Below are 23,057 nucleotides of genomic sequence, written 5' to 3' on the forward strand. Positions count from 1 at the left end.
GTAGTAGAATTTTAATTCTAATTACTTCGACTTTGATAATAGCGCCTTTACTAATTCTACTTCCGTACGTTTAATATATATTCGAATACCCGTACGACCTAAGGAAAATTGTTAATTAATATTAATATACAAGGATTTTAATAACGTCGAACTTACTAAGCGAATTCTATAATTGAATAAAGAGGATAATCCGAATATTAGTAAATTAATTGCCAATAATAAAGATTTCCTAACTATATAGGAGTTGTAGTAGTTAGCCGACTTCTAGTTTATGCCCAACGACCTGTTGGATAATAATAAGGTATTTGATAATAAGGATGAAGAAGTCGAATTAGTTCAATTACCGCCGCTACCGCCGCTTATAATTATATTAATACTTCGCTACCCCCTACTACTTAATTATATTTGTAGTAGTATTGTATATACTATACAATATCTACTACCCCCTCCTCCGCCTCCTCCCTTCAATAGTTCGATAGGAATTAATAGAAGACTATAGTGCTAGTAAAACACCGACGGCAACAAATCCGAACTTATATTATATAATATAAAAAATACTATACTATTTAACTTTAATATAATATTAGGGATGTAGGCGTAATTAAATGGCATTTCCGATACAATTTATAGTAGTCTTAAGGAAATCCTTTAAAGGTTTACAGTAGCAAATCGACTCTAGGAAATATACGATATAATCTCTAAATTACTTATGAGCGTTACTACCTTAAAGACTAGGGTAAAGCAACGCCTACCCTTAATAGAGATCCGGAAAGCGTTAGTTTTTGTAAATATAGAGAAACTAGCTAGCGCTCGTTGCAAGTAGATTGAGTATATTAGCTAGACTACAACCTAAGACCTTTTCTTCTTTAATATTATATAGTACTTACACCTCTTTATATAAAGTAGTATAAGGAATTAACTATATTTTAGTATAGCTATCCTAATCGACAATCCTATTGAGCTGTAGTATTTAAGGGCGTAGGCGTTATCGATTAGGACTATATCCGGTGAATTTATATATACCCAATAATCCGAAATTATCTTCCCATTCGATACTATTGTATATTTCTACTATTATTAAGGATATAGAATTTGCGAGACTGGCGGCTGTAAAGGGAAATGTTATCTCGGTCGAATCGTTGAAGTATAGCGGGATTAATGCGAATTTCTATTAATAAATAAAGGCGATATTGTTATTAAAATCGAACTATTTATTAAACTCGCGAAGACGGTCTCGGATATACGAATATTTGTATCTATATTTAAAGGCTTCCCCAATAATATCGAAGGTATCCCCGATAACAAATATATTTTTATAGAGGATTTTATAATCTTTATATCATCGACTAAAATATATTACCTCTAAAACCTCGATATATATTATAATTTTGTATTCGGTAGTTCCGTCCAGCTAAACGGCGATATAATAAACCCAGGTAATATAAAGTATATAGCGCGCCGAAAGGTCAATATCAGGCTCCAGCAATTTATCCCCTTATATAAATACTATATAATTTGAAGAGAGCTAGAAATCTAGGAATTTATACGACAAACTTTAATCGATACGCTCGCTAAACAGGATATCCAGGTACATACAGTACCATTTATACTATTTACTGACGGATTCGGACTGTACCGTACAATATCTAAGTCTATTATAGGCATATACGTCTCCGTTGCAACATTCGACAAATCGAATCGCATGAAACAGATAAATATTACGCTTATTATACTAGGACCTTATAGCTCCGATAACGAACAAATTTAGTAGAGATTCGGCTACAGTATTCGAGAGTTCAAAAACGGCCAAATTATTAATATTAAAGGAAAAGCCACTTTCGTCTCCAGAATGATTTTCATTATTATTAGCGATTTTCTCCAGTAGTAAGATAATTCTAAATTCTGTTACCTAATAGCGAAATAGGGTTATTAATTCTATAAAGTAACTTTAACTAATAGGGGTAATTTAGAATTTGATTTTTTTAATAGTAAGAATTAATAATACTATTATAAAATTATACACCAGCGTAAACTATTAAAGTTAATAGCGATAGTCGGAGGTAGAAGTTATAAGGGTAGAATTAAAATAAAGGCTAATAAATTCGGCCTAGTTATTAAGGACCCCGAATTGATATATATACTCCCGGTATTGGATATTGTAAGAATACGCCCCCTTAATTCTATATATTCCGAATTCGGTGGTTTAATTAAAATAATATATATCTTCTTTATCGACTAGGTATTAATACTAACCGGTAATATCGAATATACTAGAGCCCTCCGTCGATTTCCTCGTCCAATTAGTTAAAGGAGCCTATAATCGCTATACTATATACTATAATATTCGCTCTAAGAAGGCGGATAATAGTCGGCAATAATCGTTCTAGTATTGCGTTTCTAGTTGAAGAATAATAGGAAGTTTATTAAGAAGCATACTATTAACTCCCTTATATCGGTATATAAGAAGGAGATTAATAATTATCTAAATAAGTAGGTATTCGGACGCCCGACAAACGAGGTCGATATCTTAATTAAAACCTTTATTAAAAACGTTCGTACTAATATCCTAACGACTACTAATTAACTACCGGCCAAAGATCGAGACTACGATACTTACGACAGGTAGGTAAAAAAAAATCGATATTTTTTCCAATTATATACTAGCGCTATATTGAAAGTAACCAAAACAGCCGCTACAAAGAATCGTAGTATATCCCTCGATTCGATAGGAAATATTATTCCAATTGTAGCTAGTAGCCCGGGTTTAATAGTATTTAGCCCAACGGCCGTTAGTGCTATTATCGCCTTATAAAATGTTAAAGATATAGAGATATTAATAACTGCTACTAACGCTATTGGATTTAAATTAATTAAATTGAGTAAATATTAGCTTTAGATATTACGTCCGAACGTATATATTAATCTTTATTACCTTAATATTGTAAACGAATATAGTCTTACTTCGATTTATATAATTATAGTATTTAAACTAAAGTATAAGTAAATTAACTAAAGTCGCCGCTAGGACGGGAATAATATTAATATATATAATTATATACTAGGCTCTAGAAAAGAGTGATTTACTATACTAACTATCGATCTCCGGAAAAAGACTTATTCGTATAGGAATTTTTTATACAAACCATCCAATTTCTCCTCCTTAATAAATTCAACAATACAACCAGCCTCGCCAACCAAATTAAGGCCTTATAATAGGCCGTACCGTCGCTCTTCTCTTCGATTCTTGTAGGTACGGAATAGTTGCTTAGTATCGTCGTTGAGTCCGATTAAAACGAAACGGTTGCCGCTGCTATTATTATTAAAGTATTACTATATTTTAAACTCCTTAACGCGCCTCGATATAATAATATTAATATAATAGTTCGATTAAATTAGGAAGCTATTCGCGCAGCGAGCCTCCCGATTAAATAGGCCGGAATAGATATTCAATTCCGGCAGTAGTTAACGAATATATATAAGGATAATTATAATTGTATTTTAACTATTCTAACTAAGGGCTTACAATAGTTAAAATAGTAGAAAAAAGTGTCGTGGAATAATACGTAAATTCCCAATTTCTTATACAAAATTACCTCAATCGAATATCCTTTCTACCTCAGCCAAATTATTCTATTTCAATATATATATACCTTCTTCGTACGGTTAATGCGCTTTACAAATTAAAAGTACCGTCTTACTATATAATATACTAACGCTCTCGATTATATACTATATTATAAGGTAGTATTTATATTATGTAAGGATATTCTTCCCGGCTCTGGAGGTGTATTGATATATATACCCTACCTGCTTATAATAAATTCGCTCCCGTTCAAATTAATATATTAACCTTTATTATAGTTTTGATTAGGGAAATTGGTAAGCGCGTTACTAAGGAAAGGGGCGATTTTATTAAGTTTAGGTATATTAATATTAACGGTATTATCGGCTTTACTAAGGCACGCCTAGAGCAGATCTTTACGTACGAAGCAATTTATAGTATAGTTAAATTAGAAATGCCAATATATATATTTAGCTCACCGTATACGTATAAGTATAGAACAGTTTAGGGTTTTCTTAATTATTTCTCCTATTAAGCCAATATACGATAGCTTCGTTAATCCCCTCACCGGCCTACCAATCTATTATATCAATACTAACCTTATAATTGGGCTATCCAAACTAACGGCAACGGATATTTACATAATACCATTTATATAATAAACCGACGGTGAATAGGTATATAATGAAGAAGGCAAAGATTTTCTCTTTGTAGACTGGTACCTAGGCTTTATATAAATGTCCTGGAAAAGTCTTTTTTTTGTATCGTTTTACTAACTTTGTCATTTTTGCAGGTGATGCCCGGGCATAACTAGCAATACAGTACGACGAATACTAATAATCTATATACGTATCTAGCGCGGCGGCTACTAGTAATCGAACTACTTAGTACGTATATCGGGATCGTATGGGAAGTGCACTGGCCAGCCGGGTGCAGGGCAGGGCGCGGGTGCCCGGGCAGGGAGCGGGTATAGGGCAGGGCACGGGTTAGGGTTATGTATGGCACCGACCAGGAATCTGGGGGTACCTAGGCCTGGTATTTGGGCTTACAGTATATAAACGTTTACCCTGTCCTAATATTCATTTAATGTCCAATGAACGGTTGATGTGCTATAAACGTTTAGAAATCCCAACGTTTAGTGGGGCAGGAACGCTTGGTGGGCTCAAACGTTTATCCGTTCAAACGATTAGGTACATCCAAACGTTTATTTGTCTAAACGCTTGGAAATTTTCGAACAGCCACTACACAGTTCAGAAATTTACCAACATTTACGACCCCCCAACAGTCGTTTGACAGTGGATTTGCTGTTCGCTAGACCCCCCCCTTCCCGGTACGGACCTCACTGACCCGCATGTCCACGGGTACGTTGATGTGCCCGCCCTATTCCCTTGCCCGCCATCGCCTTCCTGCCGCGCACTACATTGATTACCTCTGATGGAGGGGATTGGCCAATTAGAGAGCTCTCCCAAGGCCTAGAACAGCGAATTGTCGCATTGCAGATTTTGTGCATGAACCGGCTCGCCCTCCACTGGCTGGTCAAGAGGCTTTTCCAGGGCCGGGCATTTATCAGGGTACAGAACTGAAAGATACCAGGACGGGAGTCAGGATTTGATATCAACTCAGGTTCCATCCCATTCGTCCCTCTTGCCCTTCATTTTACTGACGATAACCACTCTCTTTCCTTTTTTTCTTTCTTTTTTTCTTTCTTTTTGGTCAAAAAAAAAGAAAGAAAGGGAAAAGAAGCGCCAAGATGACGCGAAGCCAGAGGAGCTCAACTTTGGACTCTGCAAGACCCTTGCTCAGCCACCATGACACCGAAGACGATTTGTTATGGCAGCAGCGGTCGCGATATCACGGCACAGACGCTACGGTAGCCCGTGCACCGCACGTCAACGACGGCAACAATGTTGGTGATGACAATGATGGTGATGATGACGGGTTGGAGGATTATATCAGCCACTTTGACGACGACCCGGATAACCCGCAAAACTGGCCGGCGTCATTCAAATGGAGTGTGGTGGCTTTATTGGCCATGACGGCTTTTAGTGTGTACGTGCACCCGCATGATTCTCACAGTTCACATCATATTCATCTTATCCCCAATTGTACAACGCTGACATTCTATGCTTCCAGCACATTCAACTGCATCTCCCTCGTCCCCCTCGCCCCCTCCATTGTCCGCTCCCTCACCCCTCCACCTGCCCCTTCCGACGGGACGGACTCTTCCCTTCCACCACCCGCCAACCTCAAATCCGCCTCCGTCCTCCTCGTCACCATCTGGGAGCTAGGCGAGGCCGCCGGTCCTTTACTCATCGCCCCGCTCTCGGAGCTTTTCGGGCGCTACCCAACCCTCAACATCACCAACCTCCTCCTCATTTTGTTCACCATCCTCACCGCCACCGCCACTTCGGTGCCCACGCTCATCTTGTCGCGATGCCTGACGGGCATGGCAGTCGCTTCGAACGTGCTCAACCCCGCCATCGTGGGGGACATGTTTCCCTCCGATCAGCGAGGGAGCGCCATGTCGCTCATCTTCATTGCGCCGCTTATCGGGGGCGCGGTCGGGCCAGCGATCTCGAGTGCCGTGGCGGAAAGCGTAGGGTGGAGGAAGGTGGTGTGGGGGGTGGTGGGTTTGAGCACCATTTGCGAGCTTCTGTTTCTGTGTTTGTTCAAGGAGACGTATAAAGTGGCGATTGTGAGGAGGAGGGTGATGCGGGAGAAGCACAGCAACAGCAGCAGCAGCAGCAGCAGCAGCAGGTTTCGCGCGGCGAATGCGCATTTGGACATGAGCACGGGCAACTTGAAAAGAGGCAAAAAAAGCCAGCGCGAGGAGTGGAGGAAACTGAGGGATTCGGTGTTGAGGCCATTCTTGGTGGTGTTTGGGTCCGGACTGTTGATGGCATTGAGCTTGTTGGGGTCCGTCACGTTTTCGTATTTTTACGTGGTTAGTGTGACGTTGCCGGAGATTCTGGAGGACAAGTATGGGCTGTCGGGCGCGGTGAAGGGGTTGTGTTTTATGGGGTTTAGTACGGTTTTCCCTTTCATTCTCTTCGTTTCTCACCATGTTCGACGACATACTAACGCAACTTCAACAGCCGTCGGCTCCTTCCTCGCCGTCCTAATCTGCAACGCCTTCCTCGACCGTATTTACATCGCCCTCCGTGATCGCGACGCCGCCCTCACCCAGCCTTGTTCCCCGGACGATTGCCTACCCAAGGAAAAACCAGAATACCGCCTCCCGCTCACCATCCTCGGCGCCTTCAGCATGCCTTTCGCCATCACCTTTTACGGCTGGGTCGCCGAGCTTTCGCTTCCGCTCCCTTTCTTGCTCATTGCTTGTGGGCTGATTGGCGCCAACACCATGATGACGCTGATCCCGCTGATGGCCTACGTGGTGGATGCGTTTGGCTTGTTCTCGGCCAGTGCCATGACGGGTGTGATTGTGAGTAGATGTCTGATGGGCACGTTCTTGCCCTTGGCAGCGGCGCCGCTGGTGGATGCGTTTGGGTATGGATGGGGGTTCATGGTCTTTGGAGTCATGAGTGGCGCGTTGGCGCCGATTAGTGTGGTGGTGTTTAGGTATGGAGAGAGGTGGAGGCAGTTTTGCAAGTATAGCAGGGTGGAGCAGTAGGGGTTGTTAGGTGTGGAAGATGGGATCTGTTGATGACATGCGATTGGGATACGATATGGATTGGATATGGGATACGATGGAATATGGACGCACAAAAGCACAGGATGGGAAAAGTTGGGGATTTGGTTTGCATGATTAACGACTGGACGATAAAAAGTTGGGTGGGATCATAAAAGACAAAAGTTTTGGCTTGCTTCTCGAAGGGGAGGGATGCGCATTCATTTCCCTGTAATGGAGTTTGGGGGTTTTGTTAAACCAAAAGAGAAAAGCTAAAGGTGTCTTTCACTGCCATGTGGCTTTCACAATTTCTCCTGCAAACCTAGGTAGGAAATCGATCACTGTTGAAGACAATGCTGATGTCGTCGTCGTGGCTGTCGGTCTTGGCGGACATTTTCACATGAGAACCGCATACTGCCAAGATGAGCAAAAACCGTACAAATTTGCCAATGAAGTAACCGGCCGTCTACATAACAGTATTTGTAAGTGCGCCCTTGTTGGTTGCCTTTGACAAATACACAGCCCACGGATCAACTAGAATAGAAGTTGTTGTCGTGACCCGGCACCACCGGCCTTTTGGGGCTTAGATCGGATGTCCATGTCATGTAACACGGCCCCTGGCGGCCCATCAGGGAACATCCGTGGAGTCCGGGGTCCGTAGCTCCGGAGAGTCGGAGAAGACGGGTGTGTTCCAAGTTTCAGAATGCCGTCTCAAAACCGAACGACTTCCGTTCCGGTCCCTCTTGCTCCGGCCTTTGTAATGTGGCCATCTCTCTCGTATTTTGATGCGTCCTTCGTAGGCCAAGGACGTTGAAATTGCATGGCTGGGTCTAGGTTACTTCTAGGCTTCGTAACAGATACCCAACCACCCTGGGACAGAGTTTTGCTAGCTTCAGGAGGCGCTGATCAATTGGCGCGCTACGTGTACACTACTAGGTACCTAATTGCCGTCGCTGAGGCATCGCTTTGTGAACACGGTGATGATTGGGCTGGTTGGTAGTATGCGCAACCGTTCTGGGAAACAGGGCTATACAACTAGGTAGTGTAGACTAAGTCTGCGATTCCTACTATTGAATGGAAAATGGAATTGGAAGATCACATGTGTTCCTTGGAAGAAGGTAACCTGGCGATCAGTAGGTGATCCGGAGCTCTGGGTAGGTAGTGGTGGGCAGCCATTCAGCGGTGGATGGATGCCGCCATAGGTCGGGTAGAACAAGCACTGTACCTCTAGTGTACATACATAGCAGGGATACCCCACTACAGAATACGCAGTACAATGGGATGGGGATCCAATGTGCCAAGCACGCCGCCCTGGAAATGGTTCCTGCCCCATGACGCACTTGGGTTTTGCACCGCTTCCCGCCGTACGGCAGTACCTCCCGTCTACACTACGGCAGTACTTTGGAGTGGACAAGAGAAGACCAACAAAAAATGAAAAGGATCAACATGGCGACCTACGCATTCTTGATTCCATCTCAACAAGGCCAATTGGGACCATGCCATTGCCCCAGAAAAGAATTGGACCTCTAAAACCCATGCCCGCCCTGTTATCCACGAGTCACGACTCCACGCCCAAGTCACTCGTACTGTCCCTCCCTGCAAAAAGTTGCGACTAGAGACGGAAGAATCCGCAGAAGCCGCCGTTTGATCTTCCCTTCTTTTTTTTTTCCGTCTTTTTTTTTTTTTCCTCTTTTCCTTTTTCTCTTTTTTTTTGCTATCTCCTCAACACGCCCAAGTCATCGTCACACAACAGGTCGACAGTCGTCCGCTCACTCGCTCGCCATGGCAGAACAACAGGATGCCGGCGACCCGAGGCGGCGACAGACTCGCGACTATCCCGATTCGCCCATCTCGGTAGAAGAAGGCTTTGCGACAGCCACCACCCTCGCTTCCCGACACCAGCAACAACAACAACAACAACAGCAGCAGCAGCAGCAGCACGAATATGAACATGAACCACCACCAACCCCACGATTACCCGACGACGATGGCGATGATGGCCTTACCACCGATACCGACAGCGACACCGACGATGACATGCGCGTCCGCACCAATGTTACCAATGTCGCCCCAAATCCAGTTCCGCAGAAGCCAAGCAAGAAGGCCGGCTGGCTGGCCGCCATGGCTGCTAAGCTGGGTCTCGACATGCCCACAGTCATCACCATGTTCAAGTACGTCGTGCCCGAGTTCAGTAGCAGGTAGGTAGCTATACAAGATACTAACAACACACAGAGGCTCCCTGCCCCCTACCATCGGCATCGCCATGTGCCAGTCCCACACCATCGCCATCTACTTCGGCACCGTCGGCTACCTCGTTCCCATCGTCTCCGTCCTGGCCATTGCCATCCTCCCCCGCGGCAAATTTCTCATGAACTTGGTCCTGAACCTTCTCGCCATCTGCTTCGGCTCCGCCGTCTCCATGCTCGCCCTCTATAGCGCCGTCAAGGCCCGCGAACACACCACACCCAAAGACGCCCCAGTTTCCGCGCTGCCGACCTACAACTCGAGCCAGAGCGCGGTCTGTGCCGTCTGGCTGTTTTTCAACATCTGGCTGGGAAACGTGGTCAGGGCCAAGATGCCGGCCTTCAACATCTCCATTATTATCTACAGTATCCTGGTCAACATCGCTGCCACTTTCGGCCCCATCATGACCACCATGGCCGCCGCCCAGCACTTTGTACAGCAGCTGTTGACAGGCATGTTGCTGGCTATGGCCATTGCCTCGGCTGTCAACCTCTTCATCTTCCCCGTCAGCAGCCGTCTGGTGGTCTTCAAAGAGTTTGCGGGCGCCATTGGCCTGCTGCGAAAGACGGCTTCCCTGCAAAAGGCTTACCTGGCCAGTCTCGAGTCGGAGGATATGTTCGCGCCTGCTACGAGAACTGATACCTGGGCGAGGAAGGAGGCCAAAAAGGCTGAGAAGGGGAATCGAAAGCCAAGAATCACCAAGGAGGCCAAGGCTGCGAAAGCGCTGGGCGAGACTGCCGCTGCCCTACGAGAACTCTCTGGAAAGTTGCATGCCGACATGGGCTTTGCCAAGAGAGACATTGCCTGGGGAAGGCTGGACGCCTCAGATCTCAGCCACATATTTACCCTGTTGAGGAACGTGTACATTCCTGTTTTGGGCATGACTACCATCATCGACATTTTCAAGCGCGTCTCCGAGACCCAGGGGTGGTACACAGAAGAAGACACGCCACCCGAGGTGGTAGCCGAGAAGGAGATCGAAAAGCGGGTATGGAACGAAGTTATGAAGCAGATGCACGAGCCCTTCGAAATTCTCTCCGAAGCCATCGACAAAGGTCTCCAACACGCCGCCCTCCAGCTGGACTTCACCCCACGCCCCAAGAAATCCAAAACTGCCGACATTGAGGAAAAGGCCGGCCAGCCCCTGCAGCCTGGCGACTTGGGATATGCGCAGGTGATCCACGAGAAGGTGGCAGCCTTTTACGCCAAAAAGGGTGAGCTTCTCAAGATTTGGGTCAAGGAAAAGGGTCTGATCTACGACGAAGAAGGCTTTACCGCCCACGACACCATCCCTCTCGAGCGCCAAAAGCGCGACCAAGCACAGCTGAACATCTTGCTTTACATGGAAAACCTCATGCACGCTTCGGGCAACGCCGTCTACGAGTTCGCTGCCTACGCCGATTCCAAGGTCGAAGACGGCACCATGTCGCGCAAGCGGTTAATCATGCCGGGTTTCAGGCGCTTGGAGAAGTGGTTCCTTGCTGTTTTGCGGAATGAGGACTCGACAGCCGAGGGATCGCCTGACCTTTCGGAGAGCAGCAACACGATTGTGAGCTTTGGCGATGGTTTCAACAACAACAAGAAGGACCCCGAACACCTCCCGCCCGCTACTGCGTGGGAACGCTTCGGCAACCGCCTCCGCAAGATCTCAAAGTTCTTTGGGTCAGAAGAATCCGCTTTCGGCTTCCGTGTCGCTTGCGCCACCATGTCGATTGGCATCGTCGCCTACCTCAAGGAAACCCAGGCCTTCTTCCGCGAGCAGCGCCTCGTCTGGGCCATGATCATGGTAGCCATTGGCATGACCATGACTTCTGGCCAGTCGTTGTTTGGCTTCATTTGCCGTACATGTGGCACGGTGGCGGGCATGGTCTTGTCGCTGATCGTGTGGTATATCGTTGACGGACATCCGCCAGGTGTCATTGTCTTTTTGATGTTGAGCATCTTCCTGTGTTATTACTTCTTTCTAAAGTATCCCCGGTTTGTGCCCGCGGTCATGATCACTGTTGTCACGCAGGTCATGATCATCGGCTACGAGTTGCAGGTGGGCATGATTGGAAGGGCGGCGGCGGAGAGAACCGGGCAACCTGTATACGAGTGAGTTGTCCATCTTTTCCTTCTTGTCAAAGTATTCACTAACAGTGTCCGCAGAATCTACCTCCTGGGCCCCTACCGCCTTGCTTGCGTCGCTGGTGGCTGTCTCGTCGCCTTTATCTGGACCATCTTCCCCTCGCCACTTACCGATCGGACCTGGCTCCGCCGCGACCTCTCAGCAACCCTCTACCTCGTTGCCAACTACTCGTCCATCATCAACTCCACCCTACAAACCAAGCTTACCGAACAGGCAGGCGACGTCAACATCAAGGGAACCCCCGCCCACCAGCTCTTCAAATTCCGATCCAAGATCTTTGGCAAGCTGATGATGCTTATCCCCTCCATGTCTCAGCATTCGGAGTGGCAAAAGTGGGAACCCACTATCGGCGGCAGGTTTCCCAGGGAAGTTTATGATGAGATTATTCTGAGGACCAATCGCATGGTGGCCTATCTGACGCTTATGAGCTATACGATTACGAACCCGATTCATGCCCCGACCAAGATGAAACCGTATGCTTCGCAAAACCAGATTGCCAGCCCGCGCGCCTCGTCGGTGGCCGTGTATCCCAAGTGGGACAATCAGGTTGCGGAACTGGTCATGACCTTGGAGCCGACACACCACACAATCCTGTCTACCTTGACTCTGCTCTCCAACTCGTTACTTTCCGGGCAGAGTCTCCCACCATTCATGCCCCTCCCGCGTCCCTACGACATAACCCGCCGCCTCATTCGCCTCGGAACAACCAGTCCACTCCGCAGCCACCCCGCAAGCCCTTATGCATCCGGCGCCGAATCCGACTCCGACTCCGAAGACGACGACGCCGAGGATGACGTCTACAACGAGCCCGAGCCATTCAAGTTGATGGACTCGCGCTCCGGCGAAGACGACTACGAGCAAGTTAAGCGCGAAATCAGCTACTTTTCTTCTCACAGCCACGACACCCGCCACCAGTCTCTCTCCCAAGCTGCCAACCCTAACGCCACCACCCCCTCTCCTGCCCAATCCCCCGGTGCCTCTCCTTCGGGTTCTGCCCATCTGGCGTTTTCCTTTCCTCCAGGGATCCAGACCCATTCACCCACGCACAGCCGCAACCCATCGTTTTCAAGACCCAGGGCGTTTTCGCCTTCGCACTCGCGCGCTCACTCGCGCGCTCCAACGTCGCGGGCGCACTCGAGGGCTCATAGCCGCGCGCGCTCAGTGCAGCAGACGAACCAAAACCTTCTTGAGGGTCTACTTCAGGATGAACCGGGTTACGCAGAGTTTGCTGTTCTCCAAGTGTGCACGGGCCTGGTGTGCGATGATCTTGAGGGGCTGGTCAAGGCGGTGATTAGTCTTGTGGGCGTAGTGGATTTCAGCTTTCGCGTGGATCGGAGTGAGGAGGAGGTGCATTTGGGAAGGAGGGCCAGTTTGGCGAGGAAGATGAGGGAGGTGAAGAGGATGGGGACGATTGGAAGGGGGAAAGGGAAGGGGAAGGGAAAGGAAAAGGCGAAGGCGCAGTGAGGCCTGAGGGAGAGAGATAAGTATGGAGAGAACCAACTGAGGATTCATGAGGGGAAGAGACGAATTATTAATACCCAAACTACCTTGAGGTAGTCAGTCAGTCAGTCACATATTATGACTTACGTTGGGACTGGATTGGAGTGGAGTGGCATGGACGCAAAGAAAGGCGTTCGTTCCTGGTGCATTTTCCAGCTCGGCATATTTTCTACGAAGGGATTGATTCATGGCTGATGTCCAGCAACGTCATTACGCCCCCCATATCATATTGTACATGTCGTCACTTGGGATCGGATCTATGCTAATATTTCCATGGATGATGGAATTTCAAGTTCATTTGTTACATATCTTACGTTACCTACCCTACTCATCTACCTAATTACTTACTTTATATATAGTTTACGCAGATATAAGAAACGAAGAGAAGAAGAGAAGAATCTAATGATATTTAATGTTCGTACATTCAAGAGATGAAGCCGCGAGAAGGTGTTCAGTTCCTTCTGTGTTATGAACTAGACTAGACTAGACTAGACTACACTAGACTAGAGGTAGAGATGTCGGTCGTCAACTTGGCGTGTTACTGTTACAGTCCAGTACTGGTTTGTTTGTTAGTTCGACACCTCGTGTCAACTTTCTTATGCATTTTCATAGCTAGTCAATACGTGATCTCATCTTAAATACGCTGATTCTAATATTCAAAATGCAAGATTAAGCCCTGCCAGCACCTTTATATATTTGAATCAGACATTTCGATTTCTTCTTACGAGGTTTAGGATCACTCGGGATAGATTTCGTCACGTACATAGTATATAGAGTACAGTACCTACAGTACCTAGCGTACCGAGCTAACAAACAAACCAGTACTGGACTGTAGAGGTGTCGGTAGGTAATCAACTTGGTGTGTTACATAAAGCAGGCAGGTAGCGGCCCGGGCCGTTCCGGTTCTGGTGCCGCCCGTTCGTTCGTTGAAGGCCTTGACATTTTAATTGATTGCGACTTTACTTGGAACTTTGCCCATAATCCAGGCTATTTGCTCGCATCTAGAGGTACATGTAAGTTCCATCCCAGTCATCTGCTGTCTTTTAACTCCTGCCTGTCGTTTCAGACAACTGCTAATTCGTAAGGGGGGGGGGGGCTTTTACTTCAAGTTCCAATTTCTTTGTCTGCCATTGTAGAGGTAATTAGCCTATGCCCACTAGAGTACCTAGGTAGGTATTACCCTCAGCCTGTCCTCAATTCCCCGTGTAATCTCTACTACCCTTTTTGTTCCTTCAACCCCATAACGTAGTATCATTCATTCCATTCTACTCCAACTCCAACCCCGTCCTCACACACTTTTCCGGTCCCCAATTAAAGACCCATATCCTCCCAATCCGCCCCTTTCCCACTCCCCGTATCTAACCTCCCCCTCCGCGCCGTCTATAGGTATCTTCTTCATCACTGTCCCTCGACCAATCAATCAGCAACTCGTCCCTCCCATTCCCATGACCCCAGTCTGCTCGGCGTCCCCTCGCGAAACGGCTTCATCCCCTCCCTCTTGTTCGCATCCAGCGGCACCAGCCACACCTCCTTCACTCTTTTTCGGACCTCTCTAACAGCAGCTTCAAACACTTTTTTCTTCATTGGATGTGGATGTGGTTCACCACCACTAGGAAAGGGAACGAACTGGAAAGCCGAAGCAGTAACCCCAGTCCACCCCGCTTTCACCACGATTAGAGGTACCTACCTTCCATCGACCTGTTCAACTTGAAGTTCTTGTTGCAACGCAATGAACGTCGTCAATGAACAGAGTACTTCCCCTTAGATGATGCGCCAGTCTGGTTTCTCGAAAAAGGTCTCGAAGGTTTGATGATGCGGGTGGATTGGAACCACCATGGAGACCTGTGCCATGCAGTCTTGGAAGATCGCTACTAGGACCTCTTTTTCGGTCTTCTATCTTTGCTGTTCTGGTGGTTTCGGAGGGAGAAGACATGGATTCAAAAAGGGGGTGACACCCCGTAGGTAGACACATCAAACCCGAATAAGAAAGAAACTTGTACGTCCCGCGCATCAGTGTTGCAGATGTCTCCCTGGAAATCATCGGTGTTCAAGGAGTGGATGTACGTACCGTCTGATGCGGCTGTAGCCGAAGGAAGGGTGGTACCAGCTTGTGTCTTGGATGCAGTCATAGCCTGGGGATAAGGGGTGGTAACTTGAATTGTTGTAGGGGGCTCTGAGGTCCTCGGTGAACAAGGGAGTTGACGACGACCAAGCGGAACGGAGGTCTGTGCTGGAGCAATGCGGGAGTGGGCGACGGAGAGGACGAGGTTGATCCATTCGAATCCGGTAAACGTGTCGGGGTGTTGCCCGGAGAGAGACAAGTAAAGATTGAGCACCAGGTATAACCGTCTTTGTCTTCTTCTTCTGTCTCGTCGGTTGTTGTAGAGGTGGAGGTGTCGGTGCAGCAGAGGAATTGACGCCCCCGCCCCCTTCAGATAACAGCTGGCCGAGGTTGAACAGACAGCCAAAACTCAATCTGCCCGCCTCTCGGGTCGGACGAGGTCGTAACCCGTGAACCGGCTGTAGCACATATGCCTCATCTTCTTTCCCAGCGCGTAGCGATCGGTGCCATGTTGGGAGCTGGCAGCGTCGTATACCGATCTGGCCTTGCGCGGCCGCGGTAAGCAGTCATGGCCATGACAGCGGAGACGAGGTCGTCCCACTCGCGACCAATCGTCAGCCGTCTCGCAGCGGGCTGGAAGACCATGTCTACCTCTTTTTCGGAAAGATGCAGTCCGAAGGCGTTGGAGGCGGTGATGCCTAGTGCGGAAAGTCGGGCGTCGAGACGCGTGTGCGCAGGGCGGAGACGGCCATCGGGACAGAGTCGGTTCCAGGCTAGACCGAGGGCGGATGTAGTCTTTGAGTAGGTAGGAGGAGGTAGGCTTGCGGGTCGTCGGAGAGGTAGTTGAAGATGGGACTTGCAACCGTCATTTTGGCACTTTTTGGTCAGGTGGTTGAGTTTGTGATTTGTTAGAACCCAAGTACAGATATGGGTTTTGATCACCACACCAGGCCCTTTATACCGAGGAACTGACCCTCAAGGGAACCAATGTCCCATTATTACGCACTCTTGCGGTCGTCTCGCAACCTTTTCACACGGGTGTATCACTCCCGGTCAAGCTCTGGGGTTCGTTATCGACTGGACTGTTGTCGCCCGCCATGGGACCAATGGTGATCCCATCAGAGAAACGAACAGCTTCTTGCCGCCGGCTGGCTGGAATGAAGAGTTGGTATATTCGCGGTGTCGAGTTGGTCATGCTTCCTATGCCCAGGCGGGTGATCAGGCGTCTCTCTAAAAAAAAAAAAAGACGGACAAGTGTCTCCGGCCCAGACCGACTCGTCAACTTCACCCCAACCCTTATTTCGCCTCGGTCTCGAGTCTCGACTCCCGGGCACTGTCCCAAACCTGAATAACGGTTACTAAGTCATTCCCATGTACATGTATCACAGCACCAAGATGTATACATACCTCTACCTCTACGTACTAATTCCACCGCACTCTTTTCCACCACGTCCGAAAAGGCCCAGCCAGACCCTCCTGGGAGGGAATGCACAGCGGTAAGTTGAGGTAGCGTTGATCCTTTCTGTCTTCGGTCTTGGCAGCGGCTTAGATGGTGCCTGGATGTACCCTAACAGCCAAAGATCGTTTTATGGAAGAAGCTGTGTTAGTGGAAGCAAGCTACACTAACAATTTATCGTCCGCCAGCGAATCCTCCAGCCACTCCACATATTACTTCTCAGCTTTGGAATCTACCCTGCACATCTACCAGACTCCATTGATCTCATAAATTAGAGGCGTGTCCAGCTCAGTTAGGGCATCCAGGAAGGTACAAGATCCCTCTTTCCCCCGGCCTTTCGTTCGGACTTCTTCTTATTCTCTCCATCATCAACATCATCAACATCAACTTTGTTGGGTTTTCTGGGACTTGAACGATGCTCTCCTCATATCCAAGGTACCTTGCTTATATTCCTGCACCATAATGTCAAATCGCTACCTGTCCGGCTCTACCTGACTCTTATTCATGAACCATGATTGACTTTCGCTGAGCATAAATCCAAACACCAAAACACCAAACGCCACGCTACCTAACCAGTTTCCCACAACCCATCAGTGTCTGGGTAAGTTTTCACTCCCTACAGAAACGATGCCCTCTCTAGCCTAGTCTTCATTGACTTCTTTTGTTTCCCTAAAACTCATCCACATCACTCCATTCCATGGTCGCACTAGCACTTCCGCTTCCCGTAGAGCTAGCACCGCTTCCACTAACGCCCGATGACATGGAATGCTCCCTACCTCTGCCCGTAAGAAGCATATCCTTCTCCCACTTGGTCAACTGCCCCTCTTCAGTTTCATTCCGACGACTGTTCTGTACTGATGTGGACGACTTTGAAGATGCCTGGTTGCTATCCGCGATGCACCCATTGCGTTCACAGAATGCAATGATTTGGGCCCATTCCGTTCCTTTTTCTCCTCTGGTTTTGGAAGTTGGAGGTCCCTTGTCTTTCTCCGCATGCCTGCCATCCTCCTTCTCAAGACGAGTGTCCCCCCCTTGAGGGCTATCATCGTCCTCCTCATCCCCCATCATAACCTCCCTACTCCCCAAAATGATCAATCCAAACTTGGCCCTCGTCAGCGCCACATTCAGTTGATTCCTGATCCCACCCCCCGCCTGACTCTCATGCTTTACTGCACCCCCCGGCAAGATCCCCCACCCCAAGCCGCGATCCCTCTCCACAAACCTCTTTCGACTCCTCGTCACACACAAAATCACCACTCCATGCTCCAACCCTTGAAATGCCTCGGTCGGCCCCACGTTCACCTCCCACATCATACCGTACTGCTCACTCCTGATCAAGCTGCGTATCAGCCGCACCTGCGCTTTGAACGGGGACATGATGCAGATCTCCGATTGCTTCGCCAGTCCAGATCGAAAAAGGGACAAGGCGTATTGACATGCCAAGTGGGCTTCACCGACGTTGAACCAGCCTCCGGTGGTGGCTGTTGAGGAAGGAGACTCGGGCGAGGGGGCTTCCAAGTCGTCGGGGGAGGGGTTGTCATGATACAAGATAGGCCAGCGACGACCGCGCCACCCGGGCCAGGATTTCAGTCGGTTGCGTTCGTGGCGATCGGCTTCGGCGACGAGAGTGTCGAAGTAAAAGAGTTTGGAAGGCATCGCCAAAATGGCAGGGTGGGAGCGGTAGTTTCTGATGAGATTGGTAAAGGGCGGGCGTAAGATGGGGAGTAAGTCCGGGTGGAGTTGGTATTGCTGTTTGGGCGGCTGAGCGTCTTTGGCGAGGCGCCGGGCTAAGGGGTGGTTGGCGTAAACGGGTCGCTTGAAGAGGCGAGCGAAGAGGGATTCTTGGAGAAGGGTGGAGGGACAGGAGGTGCGTGGGTTGAGTTGTTGTTCGTCGCCGGCCATAATTATGAGGGGGGTAAAGAGCGGTTCGGGACCTTTGAGAGGAGGGGAGACGACGTGGAGGGGGATGAGGGCTTCGGGCTCCATGGCTTGGGCGGCTTCGTCGATTAGGAGGGCGCCCCAGTGTAGACGGGCTTTGGAAGGGGGTGGCAAGGTAGGATGGATTTGTTGATGCAAGGTGGAGGAGACGGTGAACAGATCCGAATTGGCCAGACGCGCGTACATCAGCATGGAGGCGTCTCGGCAAGAGGTGACAATGATGCGGTAAGACATGAGTTGGGCGAAGGGAGGCAGCGCAAAAACGTCATTTTGTATGTAGCAATAGGGAAGGAGGTTGCTCAACACCTCTCGTGAGTCCCGGGTTGGCCGGTTGAGACGAAGAAGCTCGTTGCGACTCATGGACTTGGAGAGCCGATCGGCCAAGGTGTCGGCTGCTGGTTCGGATGGGGCACAGACGAGTATATGGGCACAATTGGGGACATTGCGGACGAGCTGGAGGGCAATTTCGATCATGGTCTTGGTCTTGCCTGTTCCGGGAGGACCCGAGACGAGATAGGGCATGGTGCCGTAGTTCTGGCACAGGACTGAGTCGACAGCTATGCGCTGTTCGTAGTTCAAAGACTCGTCGAATCGTGTACTGTCGTAGTGCTCCAGCCAGTTGACAACGTGGGTCTGGGAATTGCAGTCTGCTTCCGTGGGGAACAGCATGGACTGTTTCCAGTAAACGTTCGTGGTGGACAACTCATCCGCCTTGGGTCTCGCGGAGCCGTTATGAGTGACCTCGTCGATGAAGGAATCCAGCGCATCAAAGTCGTTTTTAAGGACTTGTTCTGCCAGATCCAGCGACTGCGTGATGTGGGGCAGCACGTCCATCATGGGCGTATACCGGACCATGGGTACGAAGAACTGAATGTTGAACTTGACCACAAACTCTGTCGGCCAAGGCGGAATCATGGTTGGAGTAACGACTTCAGCCGTGTGATAGGTGATTCCGGCTACCCGCAAGACCAGAGTCTCGGTTGCTCTGACCACTGCGGAAACGCGGGCGTTGTAGATGTATCCGGTCCATGGGAAAAAGCTGGATTCGAAGTGGCCGCCATAGTCGAAGCGTAACTGGCGCAGCTGCACCTCGTCGTCCACTTGGACGTTTGGAGTGTTCTCGCGAAGTCCTGGGACGGTGATGGTTACCGTCGGTTCGTCTGGGTCATTGAACTTGAGGATTCCTGTGTGGCCGTATAGCGCATAAGACGCGTTCTCCTTTCGTTGGTAACCAAGCTCGACCTCGATCAAGGACCGAAAGTATTTCTCGTAGCATTGTGGTGAGAGATGGGGTGTTTCGGAGGAGAGATCGTCGGCGAACTGGGGCCGAGGAAGGGCGGGCAAAAGACTGGCGGGCAAGATGCCCGAGATGTACTGGAGGTAATCGATATGTGTCTTTGGGAAGGTATCGATAACAGTGCCGGCGTACTCGTTGATCTGCTTCAGGGCGGCTGGCACGAAGGTGGGTGCGTAGACGTCGAAGCCCCGAGCGTACTGTTCGTCGGCGTCAAAAGCTGGATAGGTTTCGGCGGGTGGTGAAGGAAACCAAAGGCCTTGTGCGAGTGTTGCTTGTGTCTTGTGTGACTTTTTGGTTTGTGAATTCGGGGCCCCATGCTTAAAGTGCGTTGTTGGCAGCGGGATCGTGTCTTGACCAGTTTCGGGGTTGACGATGGGCAGTGCCTTGGACTGTTTCGGCGGCAGAGTGAAGAAGGCCATGATGAGGACCTGTACGTATTCACCATGTCATGACGGCGCCGAGCACACATGGGGATTGGGCTTGTAAGAGAGTCGTCGTCGACCATGGCTCAGCCGACGATGATGAAGATGATTGATAAAAGAGGTTGGGCGAAGAGAGTTACAAACAGACACCCGCCCGACCCAATGAAACAGGGCTGCCTGCCGCCCGCCCACGCAGCCCGTTGCAGCCTAACAACAGTCATGATTGGCTGTTTCAGCGACAAGAGTCCGTGCCACAAGCGCTGCAATGAAAGAATACTGTACAGTCAGTGGTTAGGTTGTCTGTTAGTTCGAGACCTCGTATCAACTTTCCTATGCGTTTTTATAGTTAACCAGTGCATGTATTTATTTTGAAAACGCTATTTCTGATATGCGAAATGCTATATTAAATCTTACCCCTGTCTTTAATCGTTCACATTAACCATTTTGATCCATCCTTGTGAGGTCTTGGATTATTCGGGACAGATTTCGTCGAGTGTACAGAGTATACTACAGTACCTATGGTACTAGTGTACCGAGCTAACAAACAAGCCAGTATCGGACTGTACTACCTCTACTTGGGCGCCAATGGGTAGGTAATGTAGACCTGAGGTTTATTCACCAAAACGGGCTGGAAAACAATGGTATCTCTAGGAAGCTAACTCGAAGAACGCTCAAACACGCCTGCTCTCCCTCATAACCGTTTACATATCGTCTCCAAGAACGTCACCTCCTCCGGCCTCAAACTCAGACCCTCGGGAATCTCCACCCCGCCCCTCGAAATCACCACCCTCAGTCCTCTCTCACCATCATCATCATCCCCCGACTCGGACACTGCCCCGCAACTCTGCGCTTCAATATCCACATCTCGCAACGTCTCATCACTCCTCGCTCCTCTCCCCAGTCGCGACTCCGAACTTGACCCCGTCCTCGTCTCTTCACTTTCTTTACCACCACCACTTGCCCCCTTCTCCAAGCCAGCCACCTCTTTTTCTTCCCCCTTCTTCCCCTTGCCCGCCCAAAACTCCCCTGTAGGTTCCGGACTCCACCAATAAATCGGAAACCTCCTCTGCAAATTATTTACCACCAGCGCACAGCACATCATGATGGCACACCCCAGCATCACGGGCGCAATCAAGAACCAGCCCAGCGCCTGCACCTGGTCGTCCAAAACCGCCATGAGGGCCGTCGCGCCCGCGGGCGGGTGTACCGTTCCCGTGAGCGCCATGACGGCCGTGGCACAGGCGCAGGCGAGCGAGGCCCCCACCCAGCGGATGGATTCAAAGTGCGGGGAGAGGGCAAAGAGTTTGGCGATGGAGATGCCGACGATGGAGGAGAGAAGTTGGCCGCCGATGGCATTGCGGGGCTGGGAGAGGGGGGATTCGATGGCGTAGAAGTCGAGGACTGCTGCTGCGCCCTGTTTGTGTTTTTTGTGAGGTTAGATTAGTGAATTGTAGTGTAGTATGCAAGACAACGAACAGTAGCTGGTAGGGGTGGGTGGAGGTGGATGCATGGGATGGGAAAATCCGGGGTTAGTCATTCAGCATGCTTGGTTCCTTGGTGGTGTTGGCGTACATCAATTAGGTAGTTGATGTAAATCCGGGGGGCGGGATGTGACGCCACCACATTGCATCGCCCAGCCAACCCAAGTTGCCCAACTGCCGTCCGTCCATCAAACCCATACACAACACACACACATCCTTCACCATCATCATCACCATCATCATCACCTAAGGGAAAAAAAAAGGAAAAAAAAAAAGAAGGAAAGAAACTTACAAAACTCCCCACAACAACCGGCACCCCCCTCCCACGAAACCCCTCATAATGCTCCCCCACCGCCCCAATAATCGTAATCGTCACAAACACGCCCACAAACGCAAACAGAATAATTGCCAAGTTCCCCAGCGCCGGCTTCTTCGTCCGTTGTGATGCTGGGCTTCGATATCCCAAAAAGTGAGAGATGGGCGTCGGGAAATGCGCTAAAAAGGAGGCTGGAATAAACGGGTTGATGAAGTGGTCTATTTCGAGATGCCATGTTGTTGGACGGGTGCGGTACCATGGTTTGGGCATGGTTCAGTTGAGTGTAGTTGTAGGTTTTTGCGAATAAAATTGGTCGGGTTGAGTATCGGATTTGAAGTTCCGTCGTGTGGAAGGAAGTTGGGTCAGTTGGTAATGATACCTATGGAACTTTCCGTCTTGGAAGATTGGTATCCACTGGAAGAAAATGTAGAAAAACAGAAAGCAGACAAGAGAGAAACAACAAGCTCAAGGTAAAAAGGCCCCAAAAAGATCAACCAGGTACTAGGCCCCAAACGTAGGTATTATATTCATTCCTCTTCTCATTCAACTCCCCTTGTTGACCGCTGCTGACCTAGAACCTTGGTTTCAGTTTCCAACACGTAATAGCTCGAAAACTGTTTTTGTTACGTTTAGCTTCGTTCCCGCTCTCTCGATGAATGGATCGATCCCGAATGACGGTCTAGTCTACCTGGTCTGTCCGGTGAAAGGTCCAAAAAAAAAAAAAAACACCGAACAACCGAGGAGCCAAGGTCGTGTGTGGTCAAAATAAGGTGGTGTCTCGGTGTGTTCCCATGATCTCATCTGATGGGTCCTGGTTGGGCGGGTCAGGTCAGGTCCAGCGAGTTTGGATGAATAGGTGGATCCCATCCACCGGATGGACCTAACTTTACGGGAGCCTCAGCCACCTGAAAGTGTCCGCCGAAACCAGGCACCTAGGCAATGAATGGCAGGTTCAGTGTGTCGGGTTTAGGGATGGGCTCGCGGGGCGCACGAGCTAGAAGTGGAAGTTCGGGCGGAAGGATT

The 23,057-nt window shown here is 49.1% G+C and overlaps 5 protein-coding genes across 6 annotated transcripts; 2 read left to right on the plus strand and 3 right to left on the minus strand.

Moving 5' to 3' along the window:
* The first annotated feature begins 5,192 nt into the window (after positions 1 to 5,192).
* On the plus strand, positions 5,193 to 7,540 carry NCU09156. Of its 2 annotated transcripts, XM_011395689.1 has the most exons (3): positions 5,193 to 5,611; positions 5,696 to 6,588; positions 6,658 to 7,540. In XM_011395689.1, exons 1-3 carry the CDS (start codon positions 5,313 to 5,315, stop codon positions 7,191 to 7,193), a joined length of 1,728 nt encoding a protein of 575 aa, XP_011393991.1. In that variant the 5' UTR covers positions 5,193 to 5,312; the 3' UTR covers positions 7,194 to 7,540. The 2 variants fall into 2 exon arrangements, with proteins under 2 accessions (XP_011393991.1, XP_011393990.1); XM_011395688.1 differs by having other exon boundaries at positions 5,278 to 5,611; positions 5,696 to 7,301.
* A 1,038-nt stretch (positions 7,541 to 8,578) lies between these two features.
* NCU09157 (hypothetical protein) lies at positions 8,579 to 13,485 on the plus strand. The gene is made up of 3 exons (XM_953974.3): positions 8,579 to 9,361; positions 9,423 to 11,528; positions 11,583 to 13,485. Exons 1-3 carry the CDS (start codon positions 8,973 to 8,975, stop codon positions 13,024 to 13,026), a joined length of 3,939 nt encoding a protein of 1,312 aa, XP_959067.3. The 5' UTR covers positions 8,579 to 8,972; the 3' UTR covers positions 13,027 to 13,485.
* Positions 13,486 to 15,598: 2,113 nt separating this feature from the next.
* NCU09158 (hypothetical protein) lies at positions 15,599 to 15,993 on the minus strand (the record flags this gene model as incomplete). The annotated part of the gene is made up of 2 exons (XM_953975.1): positions 15,599 to 15,897; positions 15,981 to 15,993. 2 exons carry the CDS (start codon positions 15,991 to 15,993, stop codon positions 15,599 to 15,601), a joined length of 312 nt encoding a protein of 103 aa, XP_959068.1.
* Positions 15,994 to 17,904: 1,911 nt separating this feature from the next.
* Positions 17,905 to 20,287, minus strand: NCU09159 (hypothetical protein; the record flags this gene model as incomplete). The annotated part of the gene is made up of 2 exons (XM_953976.3): positions 18,017 to 20,287; positions 17,905 to 17,936 (listed from the first exon to the last, which is right to left on the minus strand). Exons 1-2 carry the CDS (start codon positions 20,232 to 20,234, stop codon positions 17,905 to 17,907), a joined length of 2,250 nt encoding a protein of 749 aa, XP_959069.3. The 5' UTR covers positions 20,235 to 20,287.
* A 558-nt stretch (positions 20,288 to 20,845) lies between these two features.
* NCU09160 (HPP family protein) lies at positions 20,846 to 22,357 on the minus strand. The gene is made up of 2 exons (XM_953977.2): positions 22,011 to 22,357; positions 20,846 to 21,651 (listed from the first exon to the last, which is right to left on the minus strand). Exons 1-2 carry the CDS (start codon positions 22,302 to 22,304, stop codon positions 20,929 to 20,931), a joined length of 1,017 nt encoding a protein of 338 aa, XP_959070.1. The 5' UTR covers positions 22,305 to 22,357; the 3' UTR covers positions 20,846 to 20,928.
* Positions 22,358 to 23,057: the final 700 nt, after the last annotated feature.

The sequence above is a fragment of the Neurospora crassa genome, linkage group III (assembly GCF_000182925.2).
Source record: "Neurospora crassa OR74A linkage group III, whole genome shotgun sequence".
Classification (NCBI taxonomy): domain Eukaryota; kingdom Fungi; phylum Ascomycota; class Sordariomycetes; order Sordariales; family Sordariaceae; genus Neurospora; species Neurospora crassa.

What these genes read in the sequence shown, in the direction of transcription:
- NCU09160 (XM_953977.2), bottom strand. Translation starts at nt 22,304, where the DNA reads ATGCCCAAACCATGGTACCGCACCCGTCCAACAACATGGCATCTCGAA. An exon ending in CGGTTGTTGTGGGGAGTTTT is followed by an intron (nt 21,652 to 22,010) that starts GTAAGTTTCTTT and finishes AAACACAAACAG; the next exon opens with GGCGCAGCAGCAGTCCTCGA.
- NCU09157 (XM_953974.3), top strand. Translation starts at nt 8,973, where the DNA reads ATGGCAGAACAACAGGATGCCGGCGACCCGAGGCGGCGACAGACTCGC. An exon ending in ACAGTCATCACCATGTTCAA is followed by an intron (nt 9,362 to 9,422) that starts GTACGTCGTGCC and finishes AACAACACACAG; the next exon opens with AGGCTCCCTGCCCCCTACCA. An exon ending in ACCGGGCAACCTGTATACGA is followed by an intron (nt 11,529 to 11,582) that starts GTGAGTTGTCCA and finishes CAGTGTCCGCAG; the next exon opens with AATCTACCTCCTGGGCCCCT.
- NCU09156 (XM_011395688.1), top strand. Translation starts at nt 5,313, where the DNA reads ATGACGCGAAGCCAGAGGAGCTCAACTTTGGACTCTGCAAGACCCTTG. An exon ending in GCCATGACGGCTTTTAGTGT is followed by an intron (nt 5,612 to 5,695) that starts GTACGTGCACCC and finishes CTATGCTTCCAG; the next exon opens with CACATTCAACTGCATCTCCC.